The sequence below is a fragment of the Aspergillus clavatus genome, genomic scaffold, assembly GCF_000002715.2.
Source record: "Aspergillus clavatus NRRL 1 1099423829794 genomic scaffold, whole genome shotgun sequence".
Lineage (NCBI taxonomy): Eukaryota > Fungi > Ascomycota > Eurotiomycetes > Eurotiales > Aspergillaceae > Aspergillus > Aspergillus clavatus.
This window is the reverse complement of record NW_001517105.1, coordinates 622,554-647,038: the sequence shown is the minus strand read 5'-3', so window position 1 is coordinate 647,038 and position 24,485 is coordinate 622,554. Positions and strand designations below refer to the sequence as shown.

The window sequence follows — 24,485 nt, the reverse complement described above, 5'->3', positions numbered from 1 at the left end:
TTCTGAGGGCGGTTTGGTATAGGCGACGGATTGGATTAAGGGTGCAATTGAAGATCTATTAATCAAACTCAAGTATTTGCTAATGAGGTTTCGCTACTTACATACATTATGTACATCTTCGGCGTGAAATTAAAATCTCTAGTTGGTAGGCATGTTCCGAAATATATATGCATACTCAAAACGTGTATTTCGAATTTCGCGACACCGTCTCGAAGGATCTATACACATCTATCTATCTACTAATATATATATTCTTCCCTCAACTCTTCTCAGGAACATTCGACGACTCCGGCAAACTCTGCGTCTCCGGCGTCAAACGCACCTCCACATTCGGCAACACCCACTCCATCCCGGGATACGTATCACTAATGAGCTTAACATTGACACCACCGCCGGCTGCGCCCGTATACTGCGCCAAGACATCGCGAGGAAACTTAACAGACGAGCGGACGGTGAGGAGGGGTCCATTCGCGTTCTTCTGGCCCCTGCCCGACGAGGAGTGCTGGCTGGAGCCGGCGCCGTTGCGATGGCGGTTCATTTTATCCCTTGGGGGCCAGGAGACGCGCTTCAGGGCGAGGAGCTCGCCGTCTGCGCCGTTGGCGGCGGCGGTGCAGACGAGGAGGAAGAAGCCTTCTGTTTGGGGCTTGGGGAATCGCGGGGCGTAGACCCTGTAATCTGGGTTTGTGGGGGTGTTGCGGCGGGTTAGGGATATGGTGATGCCGGTTGACGAGACGTTGGCGATGGATAGGGAGATTTGGGGTAGGAAAGAGGCGGCTTTGGTGAACTGCGCGGCGGTGGAGAGCGGCAGTTGCAATTTTCTCGCGAGAGAGGAAATAGAAGATGTGGGTAGCGCGGAAAGTGCTGCGAGGGAGCCTGGGAGGGCTTGCGGCTTGCTTGCGGGGTCGATGCCCGGGAGGATCGAGAGGGCGTTGTCCTCGGGCCATCTGGCCGATTTGATACTTTGGAGCAGACTCATGAGCTGTTCGCAGGCGCGAAGGTAGCCTAGCTCGGCCATGATGTCGATTGATGCTTGGATGATACGAATACCCTGGTCGAGAACAGAGGTCTGGTCACCGACGTAATCGGAAATGGGAAGATCGATGCGCGACATGTATGCTTGGAGGAGCAGGAAGGCCTTGACATGCGGATCCCAGAGCGGGAGGTCACCCATGGGCTCGACCGACAAGGGGAGGTTGCGAGTCAGCTCAGCATTGATTAAATCTTCGTTGTGTCTGACGGGCAGCTCGTCGAATTCCGTTGCAGAGCACATCCAGCTAAGCACATCGTGGAACGTGGGGTTGGGTTTCGCGTGCGACATCAGATACCGCACGGTCTTGTGCGAGAGGTAGTAATAACTCATGATCTTGCCAAAGGGCGTCGAGTCCACCTCACCAGTGGCCGAGTCGAACACCACACAAGACGACTCTGCCAGCTCACCAAGGGAATTGTCCACCAAGTCAATCATGAACTCCTGGGCGATAGCCTGGGCAGCCATTGTGTTGTGCTCTTCGGCGGATATCTCCAGCCCGTAGTACGAGGGATTCTTGTGCAGTCTGCGGAAGAAGAATGTCCACGTTAAGTAATCAAGAGCGTCTTGCTTCGTCGTCACTGTACCAGCAGAGACCTCGGCTCCCAAATGGTTGTCCAGGACCTTGTGCAGGGTAGACTCAACGGGGAAGCCAGTGTGCAGGAAATGCTTATAGAAGGCTTTCTTCGAGTCTTGAGTGAAGATACGTGCAATACCCGACGTGTCGAATTGCGGACGTCCAGCACGACCCAACATCTGCAGGACGTCAGTCAGATCCATGTCTCTGTAACCTTCGATCTTCGCATCGAAGAACTGCGTGCCCTTGACGACGACAAGATGCGCCGGAAGATTAACACCCCACGCAAGGGTGCTTGTTGCCACAAGAATCTGGATCTTGTTGTTCGCGAACAATTCCTCCGCCAGCTGTCGGTCAGACTCGACAAGACCGGCATGGTGCAAGCCAATACCGAAACTGAGCGCCTCGCGCAACGCTTCATCCTTTACTCGGGCCAGGTTCAGCTCGAGGTCTTCTTCCGACACTCGGACGAAGCGACGCGGGTTATCTTCCATACCGCAGTAGTTGATCAGGTCCTTCGCGGTCAGTCGGGTCTGTCTGCGGGAAGCGACGAAGACAATGACGGGCTTCTCAGGCGAATGGCTCTTAATCGCAAGGAAGGTTGGACGGTTCATGGACTGCATCAGCGGAGAGAATCCCCGTTGCTCGGGGAAGCCATCGATGTAGATCTCAAGAGGTACCGGACGCACGGAGTGCCGGAAATTGTACAGTCCTTCCTTGACTCCCAGCCAGTTTGCCAAGTCCGTGGCATTCGCACAGGCGGTCGACATACCCATAAGTCGAACCGATCCTTCGGACTGTGAGGCGATGTAGTTCATACGAGACACGATGATTTCCAGAATTGGGCCACGGTCACCACCCAAAAGATGAATCTCGTCGATGATGACCAAACTCACTTTCCGCACGTAGTCTCTAGTCTGCCAGCTACGCGAGATACCGTCCCATTTCTCAGGCGTTGTGATGATGATATCCGCGTCTCGGATCGTCCTTGTATCAGGAGTATTGTCACCAGTCAACTCCACCAGTTTCAAGCCCATGGGGCCTGTGAGACGCTTGCCCCAGTCCTGGACTCGTTCACGGACGAGTGCTTTCATTGGCGCAATGTACACGACCTTAGATCCAGGCTTCTCCCTGAATGCCCACCACATCGCCAACTCGGCGGCAACCGTTTTTCCACTACCAGTGGGCGAACCAAGCAGAACGTTGGCTGAGGTGTGGTACAGCATATGGAAGATCTGGGTCTGCATTGGGTTGAAAAACTGGAAGCGCTGGCCGTAAAGTTCTTCAAGGATTGGGTTTTGCAGCGCAGAGATAGGCAATGGCTGGAGATTGAGCAGGTCAGTGTACACGCTCTCCGTGTCTGGACGGATCAAGTGTTGAAACGAGACAGGCGTGACTGTTTCCGCTCCTAGCCATCGGTCAGAAATTGCGCGGACATAGATCTGACTCGGCAGCGGATCTGAGAGAGGGATGGTAAAGTTAAGCTCATGCTCATCATGTAGCTTCTTCCGACTGAGAATAAAGTATTCGTGGTGGTAGATCTCCGATGTTTCCGAATTCTCAACCCAGATCCAGTACGACTCCGACGCCCCATGATGCCTATCATTCCAAGAAAATTCGGGATACAAGCAGAGTCGGATTCGCAGTACGTCACGATTCAAAGGAGCGATTTCGGCCTCCACACTCAGAGTGGGAAAATTGTCCAGCAGTTTGGCCAAAGTTTTTCCCATCCGCTGATTGTGCACGAGCTGGCCGATCTCCGCGACATCCATGTCCCTCATGGATTCCAGTGATGACGACGGCAGCTTTTCGTCAAGGTTCTTGAGAATCGGCTGAGGGAGATCGAACTGGTGGAAAGGATGGTCAAAAGGCCAGATTTGCTTCTCGATAGACTTGCAGAGCGACAATAGCACCTGACATTGGTATCCCCAGCGGCGGTTCAGTGCAATCATGAAGAGGGCTCGGCAGATACGTGCAGCATTTTGCGCTACGTAACCCATATCAGAGACCAGCGCGAAATCTTCAAGCTTAGCGCGGGAAATGTAGGACTGCAGAAGAATGTTGGTCTTCGCATGAGGCGAGTCATTACCCCCCTCGACTTCTGTCTGAATAGCTTCATCGCGCAGCCGGTCCAGCTCCTTCGACTCATTGTCTCGAGCTTGGATGTTGTCGAATTCGCCGCTCATACTGATCATCTTGAGCACGTCCGCTTCACCCGAGCGAGGGCGCATCATATCATTGAATATTTCGACACTGGTCTGCAAGACATAATACTGGCTTGCAATACGGCCCACATCTTTCGCGCGCAGTTCTTCGGTCTTCTCGTTGAAGATGATCATCTGACTCTTCTGCAGCACTCGTGCGGCCTGGATGATCAGCTGGCGCCGTCTCTGCACCAACATCGGATCGTCGCGAATCTCAGCAAAGTCAATGCCGTAATTCCGCGGCTCACGTAACATGCGAACAAAAAGATAGGAGTAGCCCAGCCATTGCACCGCTTCGGGGACGGAGGTAACGGTGCCAAGCGAGATCTCAGCATTCAAATTGTCCACAAGCCGGCTAGAAAACCTGGACTCAATCGGCTGCTGGGAGGTCACTGCGTTTAGGTAGTGATGCAATTTGTCGTGCGTGGTGCAGATGAAACCAATACCGGTATCCTGGAATTGAGGACGTCCAGCACGACCGAAGATCTGCAGGACATCCAGAATACCAAGATCGACAAATTTACCCTCCTGTGGGTTATACAGCTGCGTACCCTTGATGACGACGGCGGCAGCCGGAAGATTGACACCCCAGGCAAGAGTGGCGGTACAGCAGAGCACCTTAATGAGGCCTTCAGAGAACATGCGCTCCATTAAGTTGCGGTCACTCCGAGTCATTCCAGCATGGTGCGTGCCGAAGCCGCTAGCAAACAAGTCTCTCAACTCACGCGCGCGGGCATGTTTCATATCGCGCAGGGCGTTCGAGTAATTTTCATGCTCATGGCAGCTGAAGAGATTCTCGCAGCCGTTCTCGACGGCCATTTGACGTAGCATTCGAGCCGTAAGCACCGTATCTTTGCGCGAGTGCACAAAAACCATGATCTGATGCCCACGCTCGAGCATTTCGCGGACCTTTTCAAACGCCACGACGTCCAGGTTTTCGCGGGATTGCTTAGAGCCTGGCTTTCCTTTGACACCGATGAAATGTTGTTCTAGAGGGACCGGTCTGAATGATCCATCGAAGAAGAACAAACCAGCCATTTTATTCACTTTTAGGAAATCTGCCACGTCGATGTAGTTTGGCAATGTAGCGGACAACCCCACAATCCGAATAAGGGACTGAGTGCTTTCAACCTGGCGTTGCGTTCGGGCGACCAAGGACTCGATGACAGCACCACGTTCATCATGAAGCATGTGGACTTCATCAATGATCAACAAACGCACCTTCTGTACAAGTTCCGTATCTCCGGTGCTCTTCCGGGTCACGACATCCCACTTCTCAGGCGTGGTGACGATGATCTGTGTTTCAACAATCTCACGCTTGGTCAGCTGCATGTCTCCCGTCAGTTCCCTGACTCGGATCCCAAGCCATGCAAGTCTTTTCCCAAGCTTTTCTGTTACTTCTGCGGCGAGAGCCTTCATCGGCGCCACGTAAACGATCTTGAAGTCATCCACCTGGACGGCGAACTCTGTAGCGTCTGGCTGCTCGATGGGATTGGGGACGGTGTTCTTGCCGATTGTATTGAGAATCGTCAGCATGGCAGCATCCGTCTTACCGGCACCGGTTGGAGCACAAATGAGCATGTTTTCGCTAGTTTTGTACGCTACATCATAGAGCAAGCTCTGCATTCGATTCAAAGACTTGTAGCCCTTGAAAGTCCCCTGACACAGGCCATCCAATGACATAATCTCAACCAGCTTCTGTCCCGCACCGAGCGTGCCGACCCTCGAAGCCGGGATCTCGAATTCGGTATACTTTGGCTCATCGATCTGCTTGCTGCCAACAGGAAGACCATATCTCTTTCCTCCCAGCGCAAGGGTATTCCGCGAGTCGTGCGACTTGAAGACATGCGGGTATTTCGGTTCCTGCCTAGTCTGAGCGGGTAGTAGCGGGGCATGCTTATGTTCGAAGTCCTGCTGCCACAAAACCTGTTCACGCTCCGCCCTCGTCTGCAGTCTACCGGCTATCAACCCATCCGTCTGTGCCTCCGTCTTCGAGGCCATGGACGCGAGAATCTCCGCACGGTGTCCGATCAGCTCGATGACGAAGTCGAGATCGTCGAAGCCCACGATCTCAGCCAGCGACATCTGCAGCTCATCGTCGCCGCTGTCCGTCGCTAGGGAGGCCGTGATCTGCTGCGCGAGCTCGTGTGCGTCCATGCCGGGCTTCTGTAGCGTGATGACCTGGCATTTCTCCTCCAGCCATGTTTGATCGTAAGGCGACGTTGAGGGAGGGAGAGGCACGCCGTGGACGTCGTCGAAGTCTTCGCTGCTTTCGTCGTCGGAGCTGATGATATCCCAGATATCGTCTACAGTGCCCGGAGAAGAATAGTCATCGTCGAGATCGAGGTCCAAGTCGCTTCCGTAGCTGAGCTGGTTTTTGGTGGGGTCTTTGGGAAGCTTCAATGCGGCAATCGCCTCGCGCATGGCGGTCAGTTGGGTGAGCCACTGTGACTCGATGGGAGCTGTTCCGTCCATCTTGACAGATATGTGAGGATAGAATTGTGAGAAAGAGAATGCACGAGGGTATTGATGCGTAATTAAAGCTGATGGTGGTGGAGAGATTGGAGTTTGTCAGGAATCAGGATGAGTCGAGCTGACTAGATAAGATCTGGTGGCCTGGGGCATCCACTGTATCCACATTCCAGTCCCCACAACTCCATCCACCTCATGAGTCAAGAGTGAGTCGATCCGAGGTATTGCTTGAAGTGAATTCCAGCATGCATATTGCGATTATGTAACAAAAGCAAGCATTCAGGAACTGACAGGCGATTAGAAAATGCAAGCGAATCGGCAGTGGATAGGCCATTATACCTATTCTTGTCATTTCTCTAGTTCTAATCTGAAATTGTACATACGTCGTGCCTTCTAGGTCCAATTCGCCGGCATGTGTCACATCCTCATATCCCAATTTACACAAACAGAACACCCCCACCGTCTCTCAGTAAAATCCTACATGGCCCCATTCCACGAGATATAATGCTCCAACTTGCCAAGACACGCGTCAGTCGCCATGAGATGCGAGCACCTGGGAGTCTTCTCAGCACGCTAAAACAAGCCCGAGAGCTTCGTAAGACACTTCGCACAGCTCCGATAGAAGTAATCCCATCTTGGCCAATGTATTTACGATGCTGATAGCAGCGGCAAGCGAGCCGATTGATCTTGTGGAAATCAGCTCCAGAGCTGCACCTGCCTGATTCAAGATGAATCACCATGCCCGAGGAAGACTTGAAGAGTGAAAAACAGCCGCGGCACTCCATGGTTTTTGGCTGGTGACACAGTTAGTGCTGTGGGAAGCTGTTTAGCGCCATTGCTACAGGGCTGTGGAGCACATGGAGAGAATCAACATACCATCCGCAGATTGTTCTCATTGTTGAAGTATCCACCGTAGGGGGGGCACAGATAGCGGTAGTCGACGCGGCGGCCCGCCAGTTCCCATACCATGTTGAATCGAGGTCTGTGGCGACCTTGTGTGCAATTGTGGCTGCGGTTAGGCGAGAAATACAGGCGGGTTTTCCTTCGCAGCTGGCGACACGAGGACTCAGGTACATGTTTCGCATCATTTATGGCGACTCGTGAACCGACAGTGATTGAAAAGGGCACTTCTGGTTGTGAAGAATCTCGAGCAGAGCTGACATTCATAGTTCACGCCGTCGAAGGCCAAACCCGGTCCTAGAGCGACATGTCGATATGCTTGGGAGATACGGCAGAAACTAAAGAACGCTCGTGTGCCAAGTCAGGATAAATAGGCAGGTAGTCGAGATTATCAGGCGAATTACAGCTTAGATAGTAGATCGAATAATTTACAAAGAGAAGCCGTCTGTATGCTCACGCAAGTGACATGTCATATGTAAACCGAGGCCAGCTACCAGCAATATTGACAGAAGATTATTCTGTTGACCTGGATATGAAGTGAATTCTCCAAGACTCTAGAGGAAGATAGCGGTCTTGGCAATAGAGACTGTGAATGCAAATCTTGTGGATTGGTGCATCCGGTCGAAGAACAACAGACAGTGAGGAAAGTGGAACTGTGGAGTATCTGGATAATCGGAGGAGCGGGACCACATGTGGCTTTAATCTACCTGATCAACGTGGTCTCCACAGATTGCATCTAGAGTCTGGAATCTGGACACTATAGGCTGTGACAATCATGTAGTATACAATCCGGGGGTATGGGAAAGAATGGAGGGAAGAAGGGGATATGGAATGATCATCGGCCACCAGAGAATGTTGTCGGGAGGAGAGAGTGGCTCTGACCTGGACTTCTCACTGATTGAACCGTGCCGAGGTACAATGAATACACCGTCCGTATGCAATAGCTAAAGAATCGACTAGATCCAGGACAATGACTATTTGGACATTCAAATGATTTACAGACAACGTCTCTTAACTCCAGGAACAAAAAGACAGACGACCAGTATGTCGCATGCAGCCGTAATTAGGATCAAGGGCAAACAAAAATGGGGTATATGCATGAAAAATTCTACCAGAAATTCGAGCTCCCGTAAACATCCTGATAGCATTGGAAAGCCTCGGGGCAGAAGACGGGATCCTTCCCGAAAATGATATGCCAGCTGAACTCCATGATCCAAGCGGTGACGGTATCCGGCAGTTTGTTGTTGAGAACCCAGTCGTAGTATCGTTGGTAGTCGCTCAGAGGTCGCTTGAGGACCTGATCTCGCGACACGGCGAACTGCGAGCAGCAGGGGGCCCCGATGACTTCGGGGATGTCGGTGTTGTTGAAGAGGTCGACCCAAGCTTGGGCATACGCTCGCTCGTTTGGCTTTCCTGGCCGGGGCGGATCGTCCAGCGGTCTGATCTCATCCGGACAGCCGGGGGTTTCCTGACAGCGAAGATTGACATAGCCGCTCTTTTGGACGAAGTCGGCCTGCAGCGCTCGGATCGAGTCCACGTTGCTGTAGTCCATGGTATCCGTGTGCCAGGCCGCGGGCCAGCCGGCCTTGTGGCTATGGAGGAAAACAATCATTGAAGGGAGGTCGTTGTAGTGGTCGACGATGTATTGGAGGTAGGCAAGGCTTTCGCGTCCTTTGTTCTTGGGAGTGCGTCGCGGGGCGTTCGGATCGTCGACGGTGTAGATGAAATTGCGCCATCTGGGCGGAATTAGTCTCCGGACCAGAGTCTCGAATATTGCCAGGATGTACTCACTCTCCTAGATCAATGCCCACCCAAGCCGTATCTTCCCTGCTCAGTTTGGCTATTACAATCACTCTGTCGTTGGGAACGATGATCGGAGTGGTCTCGAAAGTGGGCGTGGACGGCTCCTTTCCTGCTGTGGGTGTCGCGTATATCATTTCTTGGTGGCTCGCCGGGGTGACGACCGGTTCAGGGAGACTTTCCTCTGGCACATTGGTGAACTGCCAAAGGGACTGCACCAGCGAGTCATCCTGGATTGTGTTGAGATGACGCTTGATCAGGAAGAAGGTGAGGATCAGTAGGGCGGCTGACCCGACTCGATATGAGAGTCTCATTTCATAATATCTGCTGTGGCGTATTTAAATAAAAATCTACTGGGGGCAAAAGAGTGGACTGCCGAGCTGGTGAAATTGTTGCCCATGCAAGGAAGGAAAAAGAAGGGGTCACGAACGTGGAAGAGTTTGGGGAATATTTAGTGAATAAATGAGTGTACGTAAGAGAAGAAAACTCAAGTGAGACAAATGAGAAGATAAAAAGAAAAGAAGAATAAGAGAAATAATGGACCCTGAAACAGCGTGGGAAACCCCCGAAAATTGGCTGACTGTTGACACCTGCGAGGGTGACCTGGATGCGATGCTTATCAGAGGAAGAAGCTTTTAGCTTTTTTTTTTTTTTTTTTTTTTTTCTTCTTCTATGGAGCGGGATTCGCAAGCTGAACCGGGCGCCGATCTCTAGGGGCCGGACAGTTAATCAATTATTATTACGGAAATCGGAGTAGACTAGTCAGTAGTCAGTAGGTTGATAATTATTAATCTTAATAATCGGCCTTGAAACTATCAGTTATGCTGACAGGGATCGAGATTAAAAAAGGAGATCATTTGCTGTTTCCTGTGTTCAAGGTGAGTACCGCTTTTATGAGGATGACGAGGACATCCAATCTACTGTGTAAGCACACAAACTACCTCAGAGCTCAATGCTTCGACGATAAAGGATTTCCCATTGGTGCTTCAGCAGGTGCATAAGTGTTCATAGATAGTTAGCGATAACACCGAGCAGCCCTCGATCTGACAAGTCTTCTCATCAATAAGTGAAGTGAGATTGTCCTAGCAGTCGAGACCCCTATTCGCCATTGCTACAAATCCGCTTCCCGTCAACGAAAGTCATCACTAGAACTGGCCATCCCGGTACATATACTCCAAGGTTTCCCACAACCCCAGAATCTACAGACGGCCAGTCGAGGATCAAATCGTGACCTACGGCGTAGCCTTACGGAATTGCGCCATCGGCATAGGGACAAAGCCGCTACCTTGATCAACAACTGTACTCAACCTCTGGCATATCTATTACCTCGTGGTCTTCTAGGAGCGAAAAAGCGGCGTGCATGTTGGGCCTGGATGAAATCTAAAAGAAGCGTCAGTAATCAGTACGTAGTATTCAAGAAGCACAGAATATCAATGCCGCTTCTCATGATGACGACGTACCAATCGCGGTAGTCCTTAGTCGGGGAAAAATGCCGATCCAAGCATCAAACTGAACGACAAGATCTTCAGCATTCGTAACATCTGCCCGGCGAGGGAATTGGGTCATTGGTCACAGCGGCCGCCGGTCGTTCGTCCTTCCTAGGAAGAACAAGGGCCGACCGGAGAAAGTATTGAGCAGATAATAAATAGGTAGTCGACGCAATGCAGCTATCCAAGACTGGTGAGTGGTCGCGACTGTCAACTGTGGCATGAGAATAACTCTATCGTGAAGATCCAGCACTGATATGGGTATGATCCACCAGCCGACGAGTCTATCTCAAACACTCCGTGTCGCACAATGTCACTGGCCCGATTGGCAGCAAATGGAGTCTTGTCTGATGTTGAACTCTGGACTCTGAAAAAGTTTCCCTCGGGATATGGATTTGATTGACTGTATAGTAACCAGTTAGTGTATTCGTATTCTGTGTAGTTATCGAGACAATCATGTCCGTTCACTTATTCAACCGAATTCAACCGAAGTTACGTACTGGCTAAATCCAGGTCAACACCGCAGATCAACATATATATGCCCCCTCACGGGCATTAAAAACACGACAAGTACATGGAAAACCCTTCTATGTGTTCAAAGTCCCCTCTACCCATCTTCAGCCAGGATACGCCAATCAACACTCCGCTTGATTGCCTATCATAATAATATCACCCCGCCCCGCGGATTTCTCGATCACCCAGGGCACTCACTGGCTTTGACACAATCTCTCGTAAAGTCTAACGTGGCCAGAAGGAAGGAAGTAGGATAGTGATGGGGTGCTGATGCCGGTATGACATGACAAGTTGGACGTTGTCCTACGTTGGCTTTGGGCTTCTGTAGGGTATGGGTATGGTTAAGGATGGGTGGTATAACCAAGGGACGGGAGTGTGATTAGTTAGATACAGTAGTATTATTCATCGGGATCGATAAACATATGTCATACGCTTAAAGTCATTGTGACTGCATTGATGAAGTGCTCGGTAGATAACAGAAACCCTGGAAGAAATACAAATCCCATCTATCAAACATGCTAGATCCAAATCAACCTGCCCAAGCAAAGCGATAAACACACCCTGAACCGTAACATTGGAAAGAAAGAAGAAAAAAGAAAGAAAAACGCCATCCACTCAAAATCACAAACGCTCGAGAGATGCATCACTACCATGAAGATGGAGAAAACCCGCAACTGAAGGGGGAAAAACAAAAAAAGTTCAACAACACCTCCCCTTCTTCTTCGCAACCTCCATCAACTCCTCCCCATCATCCCCAATACTACTCGGCGGAAACCCAAGCCAACTCCTGCGCTTGTCGCCGTGTCCCAGCCGGAAACTCCCACTTCCATCCAGACTGTTCAACGATGACACAACACCATCGATTCCGGGCGTCGTGCCCTGCGAGGTGATATTCCCAGCCTCGCGCTTATTCCGCTGCTCGACTAGCTTCCGCGTAATGACACGGAACACCTCTTCAATCCCCTCGCCATCCTTGGCGGAGATCTCATGGCAGCAGTCCCACCCGATATCCTGGCCCCAGAAGCCACTGCTGCGCTTGCTATCGGGGCTCTGCAGCGCACTGCCCGGGAACCCGCATCCTATCCCAGACCCCGACGCAGACCCCATCGTTGCCGTAGGCGGCGGCGTCGACGCACGGCTCGGATACAGCTGCTCGGCGACATACGCGATGGTGCGCTCAAAGGGGACGCGGCGGCGGGAGGGGTCCAGCGCGACGATATCGGACTTTGTGCCGACAACGTGGATGACGATGGGGTCGTCGCCGTGCAGATTATTCTTGAGCTCGAGCAGCCAGCCGGTCATCTCGTGGAAGCTCTGCTCGTCGGTGATGTCGTAGCAGAGCAGGCAGGCGTTGGCGCCGCGGTAGTACAGGCGCGAGATACTGCGGAAGCGCTCCTGACCAGCGGTGTCCCAGATCTGTAGGCGCACGACCGTGTCGGACGTGGTGTCGAGCACGCGTTTGGTGATGAACGAGGCGCCCACCGTCGAGGTGATGGTTGCGGGGCTGAAGGCGTTCTTCACATAGCGCTGGACGAGGGAGGTCTTGCCGACTCCTGGGAAGGGGACTGGGTGTTAGCGACGGGGAGCAATGTGGCGGCTGCAGCACAGTCCAATGGGGGATTTATATGAAATTAACATACCTTGCGAGCCCAGCACAACGATCTTCGCCTCGAGAGAGGAGCTCATGGCGGGGTAGACACGATAGCGGGGGGGCGCACGGAGAACAGCCTTTGCATGATCCAGCAGGAGAAATTTCCCGGGGGAAATCAAGTCGCAATGGGCGCAGATGCTCGACAGGGAGCTAGAGCTGTAGCCTGTATGTATGTAGCACCGGCAGGAGAATTCTAGACCCGCGACGTTCGAGTCTACGCGAGGTACCGGACACGCTGTGGCGCGGGACTGATTGGGCTGGCTTATGGGCGCTTTATCCGGTCGGATGGAGAGTGAGAGAGATTTCGCGAGAAATCAGTTATCAAAGAATTTGCATCCTCGAAATATATGCAAAGATTAATTAGTAGATCACGTCAATGGACATAAATGATTAGTCCTCATACTAAAAAAAAAAAAAAAAAAAAAAAGAGCAAGCCTTTCTTCAATACCCCAAACAATCAGGTTTTGTACTTGGCTGTGTGTGGTCTCAGATCAATAATCAGGGTGAAGAGAACGGACTCCTTACATTCCCCCAACCACTTCATGAAACCAGATAGAAATGCTAGACGAACTGAATTTGTACGAGGTCAGGGAATAAATAGGAAAATAGTAAGGTGCAGATGGAAATACATGCGAATAGGTAGTTCTGAAGCCGGACGGGTGCTTGGTAATGAATGACTCGTCTTGAGGCTGAGCCAGCTGACTGGAAGGAAAGATGACAATGTGACTCGAAAAATCAGGCTCTGAACAAACCACGGACGGAGTAGGTCCATCCATCATCGTCTATCGTGTAGTGGCATAGATAGTTGCCTACGGGCACCGGTGAGAATAATGCCTCTATTTACTGGACAGCTTTGGTTTACACAAATCCCGATGATGTTGATGGAGATTCAAGAAACCATCTCCCTTGCACAACCAGGCCCAAGTGCTATCTATCTATCTATATACTTCAATACGCCGGGTCGGAGAACAATACTCAAGATGAAACTAATGAAGTCTATTTCAAAGTCTATGGCGACTCTAATGGTATCAAAGCGTCCATACTGCCATCAAGAAACAATGTACAAAAAAGGGCCTCCCAGTGTCATAACCTCCAAGATCTGTCCTACAGTAGGACCGCAAAGGGGTAGTCGCAAAAATCACAAGAAAAAAACAGGATATGTATCAAAAGACGCTGCACCCAGAAACCAGACCGGGGCAGTCTTGAGCATTCATGACGGTGTCAAACTCGTCCGGCTGAATTCCATCGGCAAAAGCTCCAGCTCGGCCAAGGAAACCAGAGAAAAGAGGCATAACAAGCATGTTTCATCAGAAGATAGCAAAACTTCATAAACGGGAATTTTTTCACAAAGAAAGGATCAGACTCAGGCATATTACTGAGTACTCTCCAAGCGCTCGGCAAGGTTATGCTCGGCATGAGCCTTCTCCATGTCATCGATGGAGTCGCTAGAACCATACTTGGCAGCCTCGACTTCGATCTCGTGGTCTTCCAGCTTGGGCAGTTCCTTGGAAGCCTTGACATAGCTGATGTTCTCAGCATAACCCTTGGCGAAGATAAGATCGATTTCTTCCAGACTTCGGTTGGCGGTTTCCGGGTAGAAGAACCAGATCACGGGAATGAACAGGGCATTCATAGCCGCAAAGAAGAGATAGGTACCCCAGCCGATGTTGGCGATCATGACCGGTGTGATCATGACGACCGTGAAGTTGAAAAGCCAGTTGCTGCAGGTAGAGACAGCGTTGGCCTTGGCTCTGGTCTTGATAGGAGACAGCTCAGCGGGGTACAGCCAGGGCAGAGGCAGCCAAGCAGCACCAAAGGCGGCCATGTACAGGAAGAGACCAAATACAGCGCCCTTGGAGGTCTCCTCGTCACCGGGAATCAAGCAAGCGAACGTGATGACCATGGAGATGGCCTGGAGGAAAGAACCTCCCAGGAAGAGCTTGCGACGGCCGATCTTCTCAATGAAGAACCAGGAGAATGTGGCGAAGATGGAATAGACGATCATGTTGATACCACCAATCAGCAAGGCCATATCGTTAGTCTGGTTGAGGGATTCCTTCAGCAACACGGGGAGATAGTAGATGACCGCGTTGCAACCGCCAAGCTGCTGGAAGATCTGAGAAGAGGAGCCAACAAGCATACGACGGAAATGCTGGGTACGGCCACCAGTGAGCAGATCCTTGAATCGGGTCTTCTGACCAGCACCAGAACTGTCATGGGAGGTTAGCATCCATGCCACATATCCGATAGAATTGAGGAGAACTTACGCCCTGATGGACTCGATGACGAGCTGCTTCTGAACCTGGGTTTCGGGATCATCAATCTCGCGGCCAGCCAAGGCAGCGAGCACACGCTCGCCCTCCTGGATGCGATCCTTGGAGATCAGATAGCGAGGGGAATCAGGCAAGAAGAACATGCCAACAATGATGATAATACCGAAGAAAATCTGGAAAGCGATGGGGAAACGCCAAACCAGATCATCCGGACCGTAGTGGGCGCCGAAATCGATCCAGTATGCGATGGCGGTACCGATGGCAATCACACCACCCTCAATACAGATCAACAGACCACGGTTGCTGGTCTTGGAGCACTCGGCCTGGTAGGTGGGGATGGTCGATGTGTTCATGCCGTTTCCGATACCGGTGATAACACGACCGATGAAGAATTGGAGGAGCGGGATGTGTCCGACAAACGAGGTAACCTGGATAATGACACCAATGATCATGACAATCGCACCGGAGAAGATCATCCAGCGACGACCCGTGCGATCACCAAAGATCAGAGCGAATAAGGCACCCGCCAAACAGCCTACAGTTACGATTGTTAGACATGCGAAGGTAAACGAAGCAGGAAGAATAACCTACCAAGTTCGTAGACAGCGGTCACCAGGGCCTGCATTGTCGAATCGTCCTTGGTAGCAGTGAACACCTTGGCGAAGGCATCGTCACTGATGATACCCGACATGACACCCTCTTATCTTCGAGTTAGCTTGGATGGGCCTTCTCATGCAATCCCCTCGAGAGGGTCAACACTTACGGTCATATCCGAACAGCAAGAAACCCATTGTGGCCACAGTTGACACTGCCAACGATAGTGGCCGGCCAGACAGGCCAGCATATGAAGGCGGCATGATGAGAAGAAGGTGTGTAGAAATGGGGATAGAAGGACGGTCAAGGCAGATATGACAACCAAGGATCTTCAGAAGCTGTCTTCCTTGAGAAAGAAACGGGAGAAGGAAAGGAGTATAATGCTATGAACTGGAAGAGACACAAGTAACAGAACGTGGAGAAGTCGGTGGGGGGATGGGGGGGATATTTCTACTTCTCCAGAAACTGAAAGTCGACGACCTGCAGTGACCACCAAGTGCATACTTGCATCTCCCATAATCCCATCATTTTCTTCCCCGAGTCGATACCAAAAAACAATACTCCACCGACCTAGGGTATGGCCTGTGGAGCCGGGGGGACTGAATGCATCAATAATCGTAGGTTAAGCATTTTTTCTTTAGTACTGTGTATTAGCCACGACCCACTGTGGGTTCGAGATGGACACGGCGGATGACATCACAAAAGGCTCCATCACTGAAGCAGTACTCGGTATAGGCTATAGCATCCGCAGAGGAGAACGGAGGATGAGCGATGACAAAACAGATTGAAGATGGGGATTGAGATACTCGAAACTAAACAAAAAAAGAGGGTCTTGTTGGGAGTGCTGGGCATCGTCATTGGCGTCGCCGCCGTTGGACATCCCACCCTGGACCACAATTGTGCATTCCGTGGCCACTTTGTGTAGGGCCGAAGTCTTTGTCTGTCCGTCTGTCCTACACTCCCAGGCACTATCCACTATCCAATAATGCCCTGTCCTACTCCTACTCCTACGGTCATCCACCGAGGCTCTTCTATGTCCCGTCTCCACCAGCTTATCGTTCTCTCATTCATCGGCCGCATGAGGAAATACGTACTCCGTATGTCCGCTGACACTTGGGAGGGTTCAACCGTCCACTCACAAACTCGTGACGGGTCACCCAGACGTGGAGTACAGCTGGGAAGACCTACCCTTCTCGAGTCAGTCGAGTGCCGCTGCTGGGTGGCCACTCAACCAGGCAACTAAAACGAGTGGAAGATCGATCCCACGGGGGTTCTGCACGTGCTTTGGGGATGAGATAATCAAGAGAACCCTCAACCAGCAACCAGAATCTGTGGGATCCAAATGTGATTTGTTTTCCTGAGTCTTCTGGGGATTCGCATCTCAGGGGGGTTTTCTCCATTCCTACCCGTCCATCTGTGCTGCACAGTGTAGAGTGTACCAAAGGGGGTGGGGGGAAAGAAAGAAAAGAAAAAGAAAATGGAAGCGATCGCAATATTTGCATATTATTTAGGTCAGATTGAAGATCATCAACGCCATCCCGTGCTCAGCCCCTTCTTCGGGTCGCAGTCATCATTGATCAAGTACCATCTACTACATCGATAGTAGCGACGGGAAGCCGTCATCGTCTCCCGACCATACCTAGCGTCATGGACTCATGGTATCTGCAAGGCGGCTGCATCGCCGCATAATAATTAGTGATGTTGCGACACCTGACATGTCTCTCAGCCCGTCAGCCAACAATCACAGAAGACAGAACACCTCTCGTTGGAGGCCTAACCTGGTTGTGGTGGAGGATGGTGCAAGGCTATGATTTGGTGCCGAAATTTCTGAATGCATGGGACGCATGCGGTCCTTAGTCCTCCTTCCTTCGGTCCTGAGAAGGGGGGCAGTCCTCCACTTTTTCTCGCATTCCTGAGATCCACTACTTAAGATTATCTGGATCGGCTTATTATCAAATTTATCCAATTGATTAATCTGGTGATAATTTCCCCAATCCCCAGGCTTCGCAAGTTGGGTACATTCTCCTCCTTTATTTCGCCTACACCGAACCAGCCGTAGTCCGTCCCGAGTTGCCAATTGCCATCCACATCACAAGCGAATATGAGTCCACCCTCCACAGAGTGACCACCGGTATTGCAACCAACTGAAACCCCAAGCCCGAGTGGTTCTCTAGTGCATATTTCGCGAAGAGTAATGGCCGAATAATGGTTCGACCCTGCGCGACCGTCGACAGAAGCACGCCGATACAACAGACCCCCTCGATGACGGCGAGTTGGATTCCTAGATCGCAGCCTCTTATGTCAAGCTTCATGCAGAAACTGATTTTGAATTCGCATCGCCCGCCAACAGTGGCGTTTCGAGATGATTCCCAAGCAGCAGCAACGATACTATGAATACTATCACTGCGACGTCAACAGAAAAGCAGAGTTTTTATTTTTTTTTTCGTCGTTGGTTTCTGACTCTTGTCTCGAGTCTCCAAGCGCCAAGCGCCAAGCGCGGCCAGCAAACCGGAAAAGAAACCTGAAGCTCAACGATCCTTTATCTTGGTGGAATCAAGAGTCGGACAAGTGAGCTCGGCGCTCAATGCCTCGGGTTCCAACTTCCATGACGCTGCCAGTCTGCCACGCACCATGTCGATCAGTGGTTCAGAGTTTTGCAATTAGCCTGTTCAGGTCTGCGTCGTGGTTGGCTCAGAAAGAGATCGGAGGGGCTACCTGGACGGTGGGCGATGGTGTCTACCAACCACAGAATAGCTTCAGTCAGAATCTTCATCTGTCCCGTGCAATCACAGTTCGTAGATAGTATTACCCTCAGTGACTCCATTATCCATTCTCAACGACCTACTGGATGAATTTATACGGTGTAGTGTATTACCTCGACATGGTTGTGCCTGTGCCTGTCCCTGACTGCCCTGTTCCGACTCCCGAGTCGTGGAAAATAGAGTCGGAGATGCGTCGTGTGGCGTCATGCCATGTGTTAAGGCCAAAGACACTTTGATGAGGCTTCGGATAACGACGTAAGTGGCACACCTTAATTCTCACACATTGATATCCATGGCTTTGCCATCAACAACATTGAATATTGATACTTGATGGTTTCAAGTGACGCTGGAGATGATCCCTTATAGATAAGAGTTTTACAAATATCTGAATTGTCTTGTCATCGGTCTCGATGGAGCCACTAAGTCCGCATTGTCCTGTGACTTTTCGGTCAGCCTCTTAATACTACCCTTAAACAGACAACCTAGCTACAAACAAAAACGAGTGACGTTATACCCCCAAATACTACACTTTCACGGTCGTCGGGTATTTTGTAGAGCTTCTATCATTCTACCCTTGCCTCACGGGTGACATGCTTGTAAAATGTAGATCCTCGCATCAGCTTTCTCGGTTTCTTACGTTGACTCAAGCCAACCTAGCCAAGATACAACTATGCAAAAGCCAAAAGGTCTGCTGTTTCAGACTGGATAATGATCAATAATCCCCTCTTGTGGAGCAGACATGGAGTACAAACTACAAAGTACCGCACGATTCGGGTCCGATAGAACAAACTAACTGACTAAGAGACATACCAGCGAATAATATTCATTAATGAGTGTTAATACATGCGAATGCCGCTTGATGAACGCATCTTCCTCGGAAGAAGTTCGGGCTTGGACCTTAACACATTTAACCGGCCTAGGAAGGTAAATGGAACACCAAGAGTCCGTATGACTTGGAACAGCGCAGGCCGACCGTTCACGAATTAGTCGGCTTTTGCTTCCAAGACTCGGGAACCCCGTTGGGTGCCAGTGCTCGAATCTTCAACGATTTTATACCAACAACGCCGGGTGTCTACAAGGTACTGACTGTCCCAGGCAGCTAGAGTCATAGAGGAGAAAATGAGCCCAAGTTATTTCTAAAGACTACTCTACATCCACCACCCTCATGCGGGCTGTACTGTCGAGACAGAACAAAGTGCAGTTATGCACTGAATAAGCTGAGTCAGCAGTTCATTGGATCGAGTATTCCGCAGACGGAGACAGCCAACAAGGCTAGTGGAGACTGGAGGTATGCAAGAATATGCAGAGAAGCAATATTCAATATCCTCATCCACATTCTCGTCAGTAACGTGCTTATAAACAAGGCAGCGTCAGTGAATTTGCCGTGCCTCATGAATCTCGTGGATGCATCATAGTGTGGGCTGTGGATAGATGGATGCACAGTCGCACTGAAAGCGGTTGGCTTCGGCATAGTCGGTACCGAAGCCAATGCGACTTGCCGTGGCCCGTGAGTTATCTCAGGAGATATTCCGACGGAGTCAGTAAGTGGAAATGAGAATCAGTTCGACTTGATTGGACCTGAGATTATATCGGATATCCAGACGTTGTATCTAGATCGCATTCTGACCACTACACAGAAGGACAGATGCTCTCGAATCTTGGGCAATGACATGCTGCTTGAAACCTGAGTCTCCTTGCCAACAAAGTCTCGCACTCTCGCTTGCATGATCAGACTCATGAAGATCTAGACGTACTAAGCAGAGACTGGGAATCGCCTGGCCGTTTCTTGCTGCATGTGTCTGCATGTTGGTTGTTGCCATCCAACTTCGTAGACCGTATAAAATCTTTACCTCCGTTCTTCTCGACAACAATATCGGAGTAAGGGTCTCTTGCTGTTAAGAGTAGTGCATTGCAGCAACAACGTAGTCTATGTTTCCATGTGGTGACTTGGCTGCTGTGTGACATCAAGAAGGTGAATATCACGTGATCTCAGTATAGAATCCTGGCCCCCAAGCCCCAAGGTCTTGGATGTGAGCGTGCTTTGACAATTTGGAGGTAAGAATATATTAATCTTCAAGTTGATATCAGTCGAAAGCTTATCCTTTACAATACCCGTCGTTCATTCAAGGCGACCATGCCACCCGAGCATCCCTTGGCTGCAATCGGCCGAGAGGAAACAACATCGCCCGAAATCCGAATGTCCTCCCCGCAAACTGCTTCTAGCTTTTCCCCCCAAAGCCGAAGGTCGCATCTCTTCCGGTACCCCAACATCCATTTCTCGACCAACGACTGTCCCCGGATTTCTGCTGAATCTGTCCTAATTTGCTGCTGATTGTACCGAGGCGCTCCAGGCCCTGTAGATTACCACATTTTATTTGCGGGCTTCTGATTTTTTGAGTCTTGAACCTCATACTTCACCACTAGAGCTCACTTGTGAAGTGGGGAACTGTTCGGAGTTCACAGCGCTTGGTATCTCTTCTATCGACCGACTTGCATCTCTTCGAAGACTTTATATCGTTGCTAATACCCCAACTTTCATTTCTACCCTCTTTTGCTTCAATTTCCCATCCCATCTACCATCATAGTCGTCATCATGGCTCAAGGCAAGCTCACTGGCGCAGACGTCGCCAAGCACAATTCCAAGGACTCTTGCTGGGTCATTGTTCACGGGAAAGCGTACGATGTTACAGAATTTCTACCAGGTATACTTATCTTCGACATAAGAGTCATCTACTACCCTAGCTAAACTGATTCGGTGCAGAGCATCCTGGTGGTCAGAAGATTATTCTCAAGTACGCTGGCAAAGATGCAACCGAGGAGTTCGAGCCCATCCACCCTCCCGACACATTGGACAAATACCTGGATCAGTCGAAACATCTGGGAGAGGTAGACATGGCGACTGTTGAGCAGGAGGAGAAGACTCAAGATCCGGAGGAGACAGATCGTCAGGAACGAATCAAGACAATGCCCCCGCTGCAGGCCTGCTACAACTTGATGGACTTCGAGACAGTCGCACGGAGTGTGATGAAGAAGACCGCTTGGGCTTACTACTCGAGTGGTGCCGATGACGAGATTGTACGTGACCACGCTATCGATGTGGTGAAATACCAGTGTCCGACTAACCAGAGAACTACAGACTCTGCGTGAAAACCACAATGCCTTCCACAAGATCTGGTTTCGTCCACGGGTACTAGTCGATGTGGAAAACGTCGACTTCAGCACAACGATGCTGGGGACCAAGGTCTCCATGCCCTTCTACGTGACTGCTACTGCGCTTGGGAAGCTGGGCAACCCAGAGGGTGAAGTCGTGTTGACTCGTGCGGCTCACAAGCACAACGTCGTCCAGATGATTCCCACTCTGGCATCATGTTCATTCGACGAAATCGTGGACGCCCGTCAGGGAGATCAGGTACAATGGCTGCAACTCTATGTGAACAAAGACCGCGAGATTACTAAGCGGATCGTGCAACACGCCGAGGCACGTGGCTGCAAGGGTCTCTTCATCACCGTCGATGCCCCGCAACTCGGCCGCCGCGAGAAGGACATGCGATCCAAGTTCTCCGATGCCGGCTCGAGTGTCCAGGCAAGCAGCGGCGACGACGTTGACCGCTCACAGGGCGCAGCGCGCGCCATCTCATCCTTCATCGATCCCTCCCTCTCCTGGAAGGATATCCCCTGGTTCAAGTCCATCACCAAGATGCCCATCATCCTCAAGGGCGTCCAGTGCGTGGAGGATGTCCTACGGGCCGTCGAAGCCGGCGTGGACGGCGTGGTCCTCTCCAACCACGGCGGTCGTCAGCTCGAGTTCGCGCGGTCCGCCATCGAGGTCCTCGCCGAGGTGATGCCCGCGCTTCGCGAGCGCGGTTGGGAGAAGAAGATCGAAGTCTACGTCGACGGGGGAGTGCGGCGCGCCACCGACATCCTCAAGGCTCTCTGCCTCGGCGCTCAGGGGGTAGGCATCGGCCGCCCGTTCCTATACGCCATGTCCGCGTACGGGCAGCCGGGCGTGGAGCGAGCCATGCAGCTTCTCAGGGATGAGATGGAAATGAACATGCGCCTGATCGGAGCCAGGACGATCGAGGAGCTGAACCCGAGTCTGATCGATGTGCGCGGCCTAACGGGCGGCCACCACGCGCCCGTGCCGTCGGACACACTCACTCTCGGCGCGTACGACCCGCTCCAGGCGCCGCGCTTCAGCGAGAAATCCAAGCTGTAGAGAGCGAGTCGCAAACCGGCTCATGATATATATGTATATATATATAAACCAATTTATTCCACCCTCGATCAGCTATCGCGGCTGGAGTGTACGCTAATGGAAGTCATGATTGGGCAGGTCAATCGCTGTACATAGAATCAACCTAAGAATAGGAATGGGAGAGTGGTGCCGAACCAAAGCTGCATCGAGCATCAAATCATTAAATCTTTTCCCCAGTATCTATGTACACTTTCCTACCTACTCCTTCTCCTAGGCCTTGTTTTTTATTTTTTTTTACAAAACCACCACCTGCGGTTTATTTCCCAACCGCCCCGTATTCCCCTTCATACAAGCCGCATTCACCATCCACCCACAACCCCGATTCTCCCCACCCCAGACCCTCGCCCACACAACACCCATAACGCCATATAGCAGCACACGCGCGGAATCGGCCCACCCGCGCACATCCCACAAGTCCCTCAGCAAGCCGAGCAGCGCCGAGAAGCCCGGAAGGCGGGCGCGCGGCCTGCGCGCGGCACACAGGCGCTCCCAGGCGCGCTGCGCCTCGTCCCAGTACACGGCCTCGCGGCCGGAGTTTTCGTGGACGTGGCCGAAGACGTGCAGGGCGGGGCGGACGCGCCATGTTTCGGCGAGGAGGAAGGGGCAGCCGGTGGAGTAGACGGGGGAGAGGTCGAGATGGGACTGCGGCGGAGTGTGGGTGATGAGGATGTCGGTTTCCGGGGGGACGGTGCCGGACCAGGCGTCGTGGTGCGAGGGATAGGTGAAGGCGTGTTCGGGGCCGAGGGGGACGATGGCAGGGATTTGGGGGGCGCCGTAGAGGGTGAGGGAGCGGGGGCGGGTAGTGGTGGTGGATGTTGTTGTTGAGGAGGAGGAGGAGGGTGCTGGTGGGAAGGAGAGAGTGACGGAGGAGTGTTGGAGGTAGTGGATGGTTCCCCAGTTGATGCGGTGGAGGCCGTCTAGGTCGTCGATTGAGCGGATAGAGGCGGCGGAGGAGGATGAGGAAGACAGATCACGGTCCTCGTCGCGTCGGGAGCGCACGTCGAAGTAGCTATCGTGGTTGCCGCAGATGACGACCTTGTGAGGATGCGGCAGCTTCTGCAGCCAGTCGACGGCGGCTTGGATCTCGCGGATGCTGCCGTCATTAGAGAGGTCGCCGGCATGGATGAGGAGATCGCCGTCCGGGACGTCGCTCCACTCTAGGGTATGTGTGTCGGAGATGCAGACGACGCGGATGGCGCGCGCATTGGGGGGAGGTAGTCGCGGTGGTCCGCGGAGTCGGAGCAGGAGATGGTGGAGGGGATAGAGGAATGCAGTCAGAGGTGACGCAAAGAGGTAATCTAGTGCCGGCCGACGATCAAAGGGAGTAGACATGTTTGAAGTCCCCGAGGAGTCCAAGTTGTGTATGAACCGTTGAGATGAGGGAGTGGGTTGGAAGTAGATGTTGACTGAGAAGAGAGCTACACCTCAGGCTACAGCTACAGCTACAATACACGCCTTTACCCCAATCAAGGCATTGTGGAGAAGGCGTGACGTTGCTGTTGTTGTCGCCTCGACTCACTTAATCCGAAATACTTCTTCCTAGACCACTACAACTGTTTTTAAAGTGAAACAACTTCATCGAATAAACGCGCAACTTGTGAATATGTCTTACTTTGTCTGGATCGCATTTAAATCGATTCGTATTTATGTCTCCCTTCAGCAGATTCCCCAAGCGGAGCCTTCCTACCGTTCTCCACAGCTGACAGTCGGAATTATGCATACCTAACCACTAACCAGGTCTTGAGTCTGGGCACAATAATATCAGATCCTCTTCAAAGGCCTCGAAGAAAGATGCAAATGGCGTCCACATTCTTACGGCAACGATTATCATCACTCGCTCTCATGAAACTCTGCAAGCATGGGTACATAACTTGGAGCTGCTTGTCTCAACAACAGACTGGAATACATGACTGTCCAGTCTGATTCGTTGATACGGACCACGTACTGACTGACCTTTCCACCTAAGCTGA

General features: G+C 51.6%; 7 protein-coding genes across 7 annotated transcripts, besides 2 other annotated features; 1 reads left to right on the top strand and 6 right to left on the bottom strand.

Annotated features, from left to right (window-relative positions):
* Nucleotides 1-259: 259 nt before the first annotated feature.
* ACLA_055550 (RNA helicase SLH1) lies at nucleotides 260-6,283 on the bottom strand (the record flags this gene model as incomplete). Its single annotated transcript, XM_001274932.1, has 1 exon — nucleotides 260-6,283. One exon carries the CDS (start codon nucleotides 6,281-6,283, stop codon nucleotides 260-262), a length of 6,024 nt encoding a protein of 2,007 aa, XP_001274933.1.
* A 562-nt stretch (nucleotides 6,284-6,845) lies between these two features.
* ACLA_055540 (uncharacterized protein) lies at nucleotides 6,846-7,249 on the bottom strand (the record flags this gene model as incomplete). The annotated part of the gene is made up of 2 exons (XM_001274931.1): nucleotides 6,846-6,998; nucleotides 7,157-7,249. 2 exons carry the CDS (start codon nucleotides 7,247-7,249, stop codon nucleotides 6,846-6,848), a joined length of 246 nt encoding a protein of 81 aa, XP_001274932.1.
* A 1,039-nt stretch (nucleotides 7,250-8,288) lies between these two features.
* ACLA_055530 (DUF3431 domain-containing protein) lies at nucleotides 8,289-9,294 on the bottom strand (the record flags this gene model as incomplete). Its single annotated transcript, XM_001274930.1, has 2 exons — nucleotides 8,289-8,916; nucleotides 8,972-9,294. The coding sequence occupies 2 exons, from the start codon at nucleotides 9,292-9,294 to the stop codon at nucleotides 8,289-8,291; spliced, it is 951 nt and encodes a 316-aa protein (XP_001274931.1).
* Nucleotides 9,295-9,620: 326 nt separating this feature from the next.
* Nucleotides 9,621-9,650: a microsatellite.
* Nucleotides 9,651-11,679: 2,029 nt separating this feature from the next.
* ACLA_055520 (Rab family GTPase) lies at nucleotides 11,680-12,666 on the bottom strand (the record flags this gene model as incomplete). The annotated part of the gene is made up of 2 exons (XM_001274929.1): nucleotides 11,680-12,533; nucleotides 12,621-12,666. The coding sequence occupies 2 exons, from the start codon at nucleotides 12,664-12,666 to the stop codon at nucleotides 11,680-11,682; spliced, it is 900 nt and encodes a 299-aa protein (XP_001274930.1).
* Nucleotides 12,667-13,035: 369 nt separating this feature from the next.
* Nucleotides 13,036-13,058: a microsatellite.
* A 945-nt stretch (nucleotides 13,059-14,003) lies between these two features.
* Nucleotides 14,004-15,761, bottom strand: ACLA_055510 (putative MFS monosaccharide transporter; the record flags this gene model as incomplete). The annotated part of the gene is made up of 4 exons (XM_001274928.1): nucleotides 14,004-14,841; nucleotides 14,899-15,439; nucleotides 15,496-15,603; nucleotides 15,668-15,761. 4 exons carry the CDS (start codon nucleotides 15,759-15,761, stop codon nucleotides 14,004-14,006), a joined length of 1,581 nt encoding a protein of 526 aa, XP_001274929.1.
* Nucleotides 15,762-20,853: 5,092 nt separating this feature from the next.
* On the top strand, nucleotides 20,854-22,476 carry ACLA_055500 (L-lactate dehydrogenase (cytochrome); the record flags this gene model as incomplete). Its single annotated transcript, XM_001274927.1, has 3 exons — nucleotides 20,854-20,962; nucleotides 21,022-21,335; nucleotides 21,397-22,476. 3 exons carry the CDS (start codon nucleotides 20,854-20,856, stop codon nucleotides 22,474-22,476), a joined length of 1,503 nt encoding a protein of 500 aa, XP_001274928.1.
* A 273-nt stretch (nucleotides 22,477-22,749) lies between these two features.
* On the bottom strand, nucleotides 22,750-23,847 carry ACLA_055490 (metallophosphatase domain-containing protein; the record flags this gene model as incomplete). Its single annotated transcript, XM_001274926.1, has 1 exon — nucleotides 22,750-23,847. The coding sequence occupies one exon, from the start codon at nucleotides 23,845-23,847 to the stop codon at nucleotides 22,750-22,752; it is 1,098 nt and encodes a 365-aa protein (XP_001274927.1).
* Nucleotides 23,848-24,485: the final 638 nt, after the last annotated feature.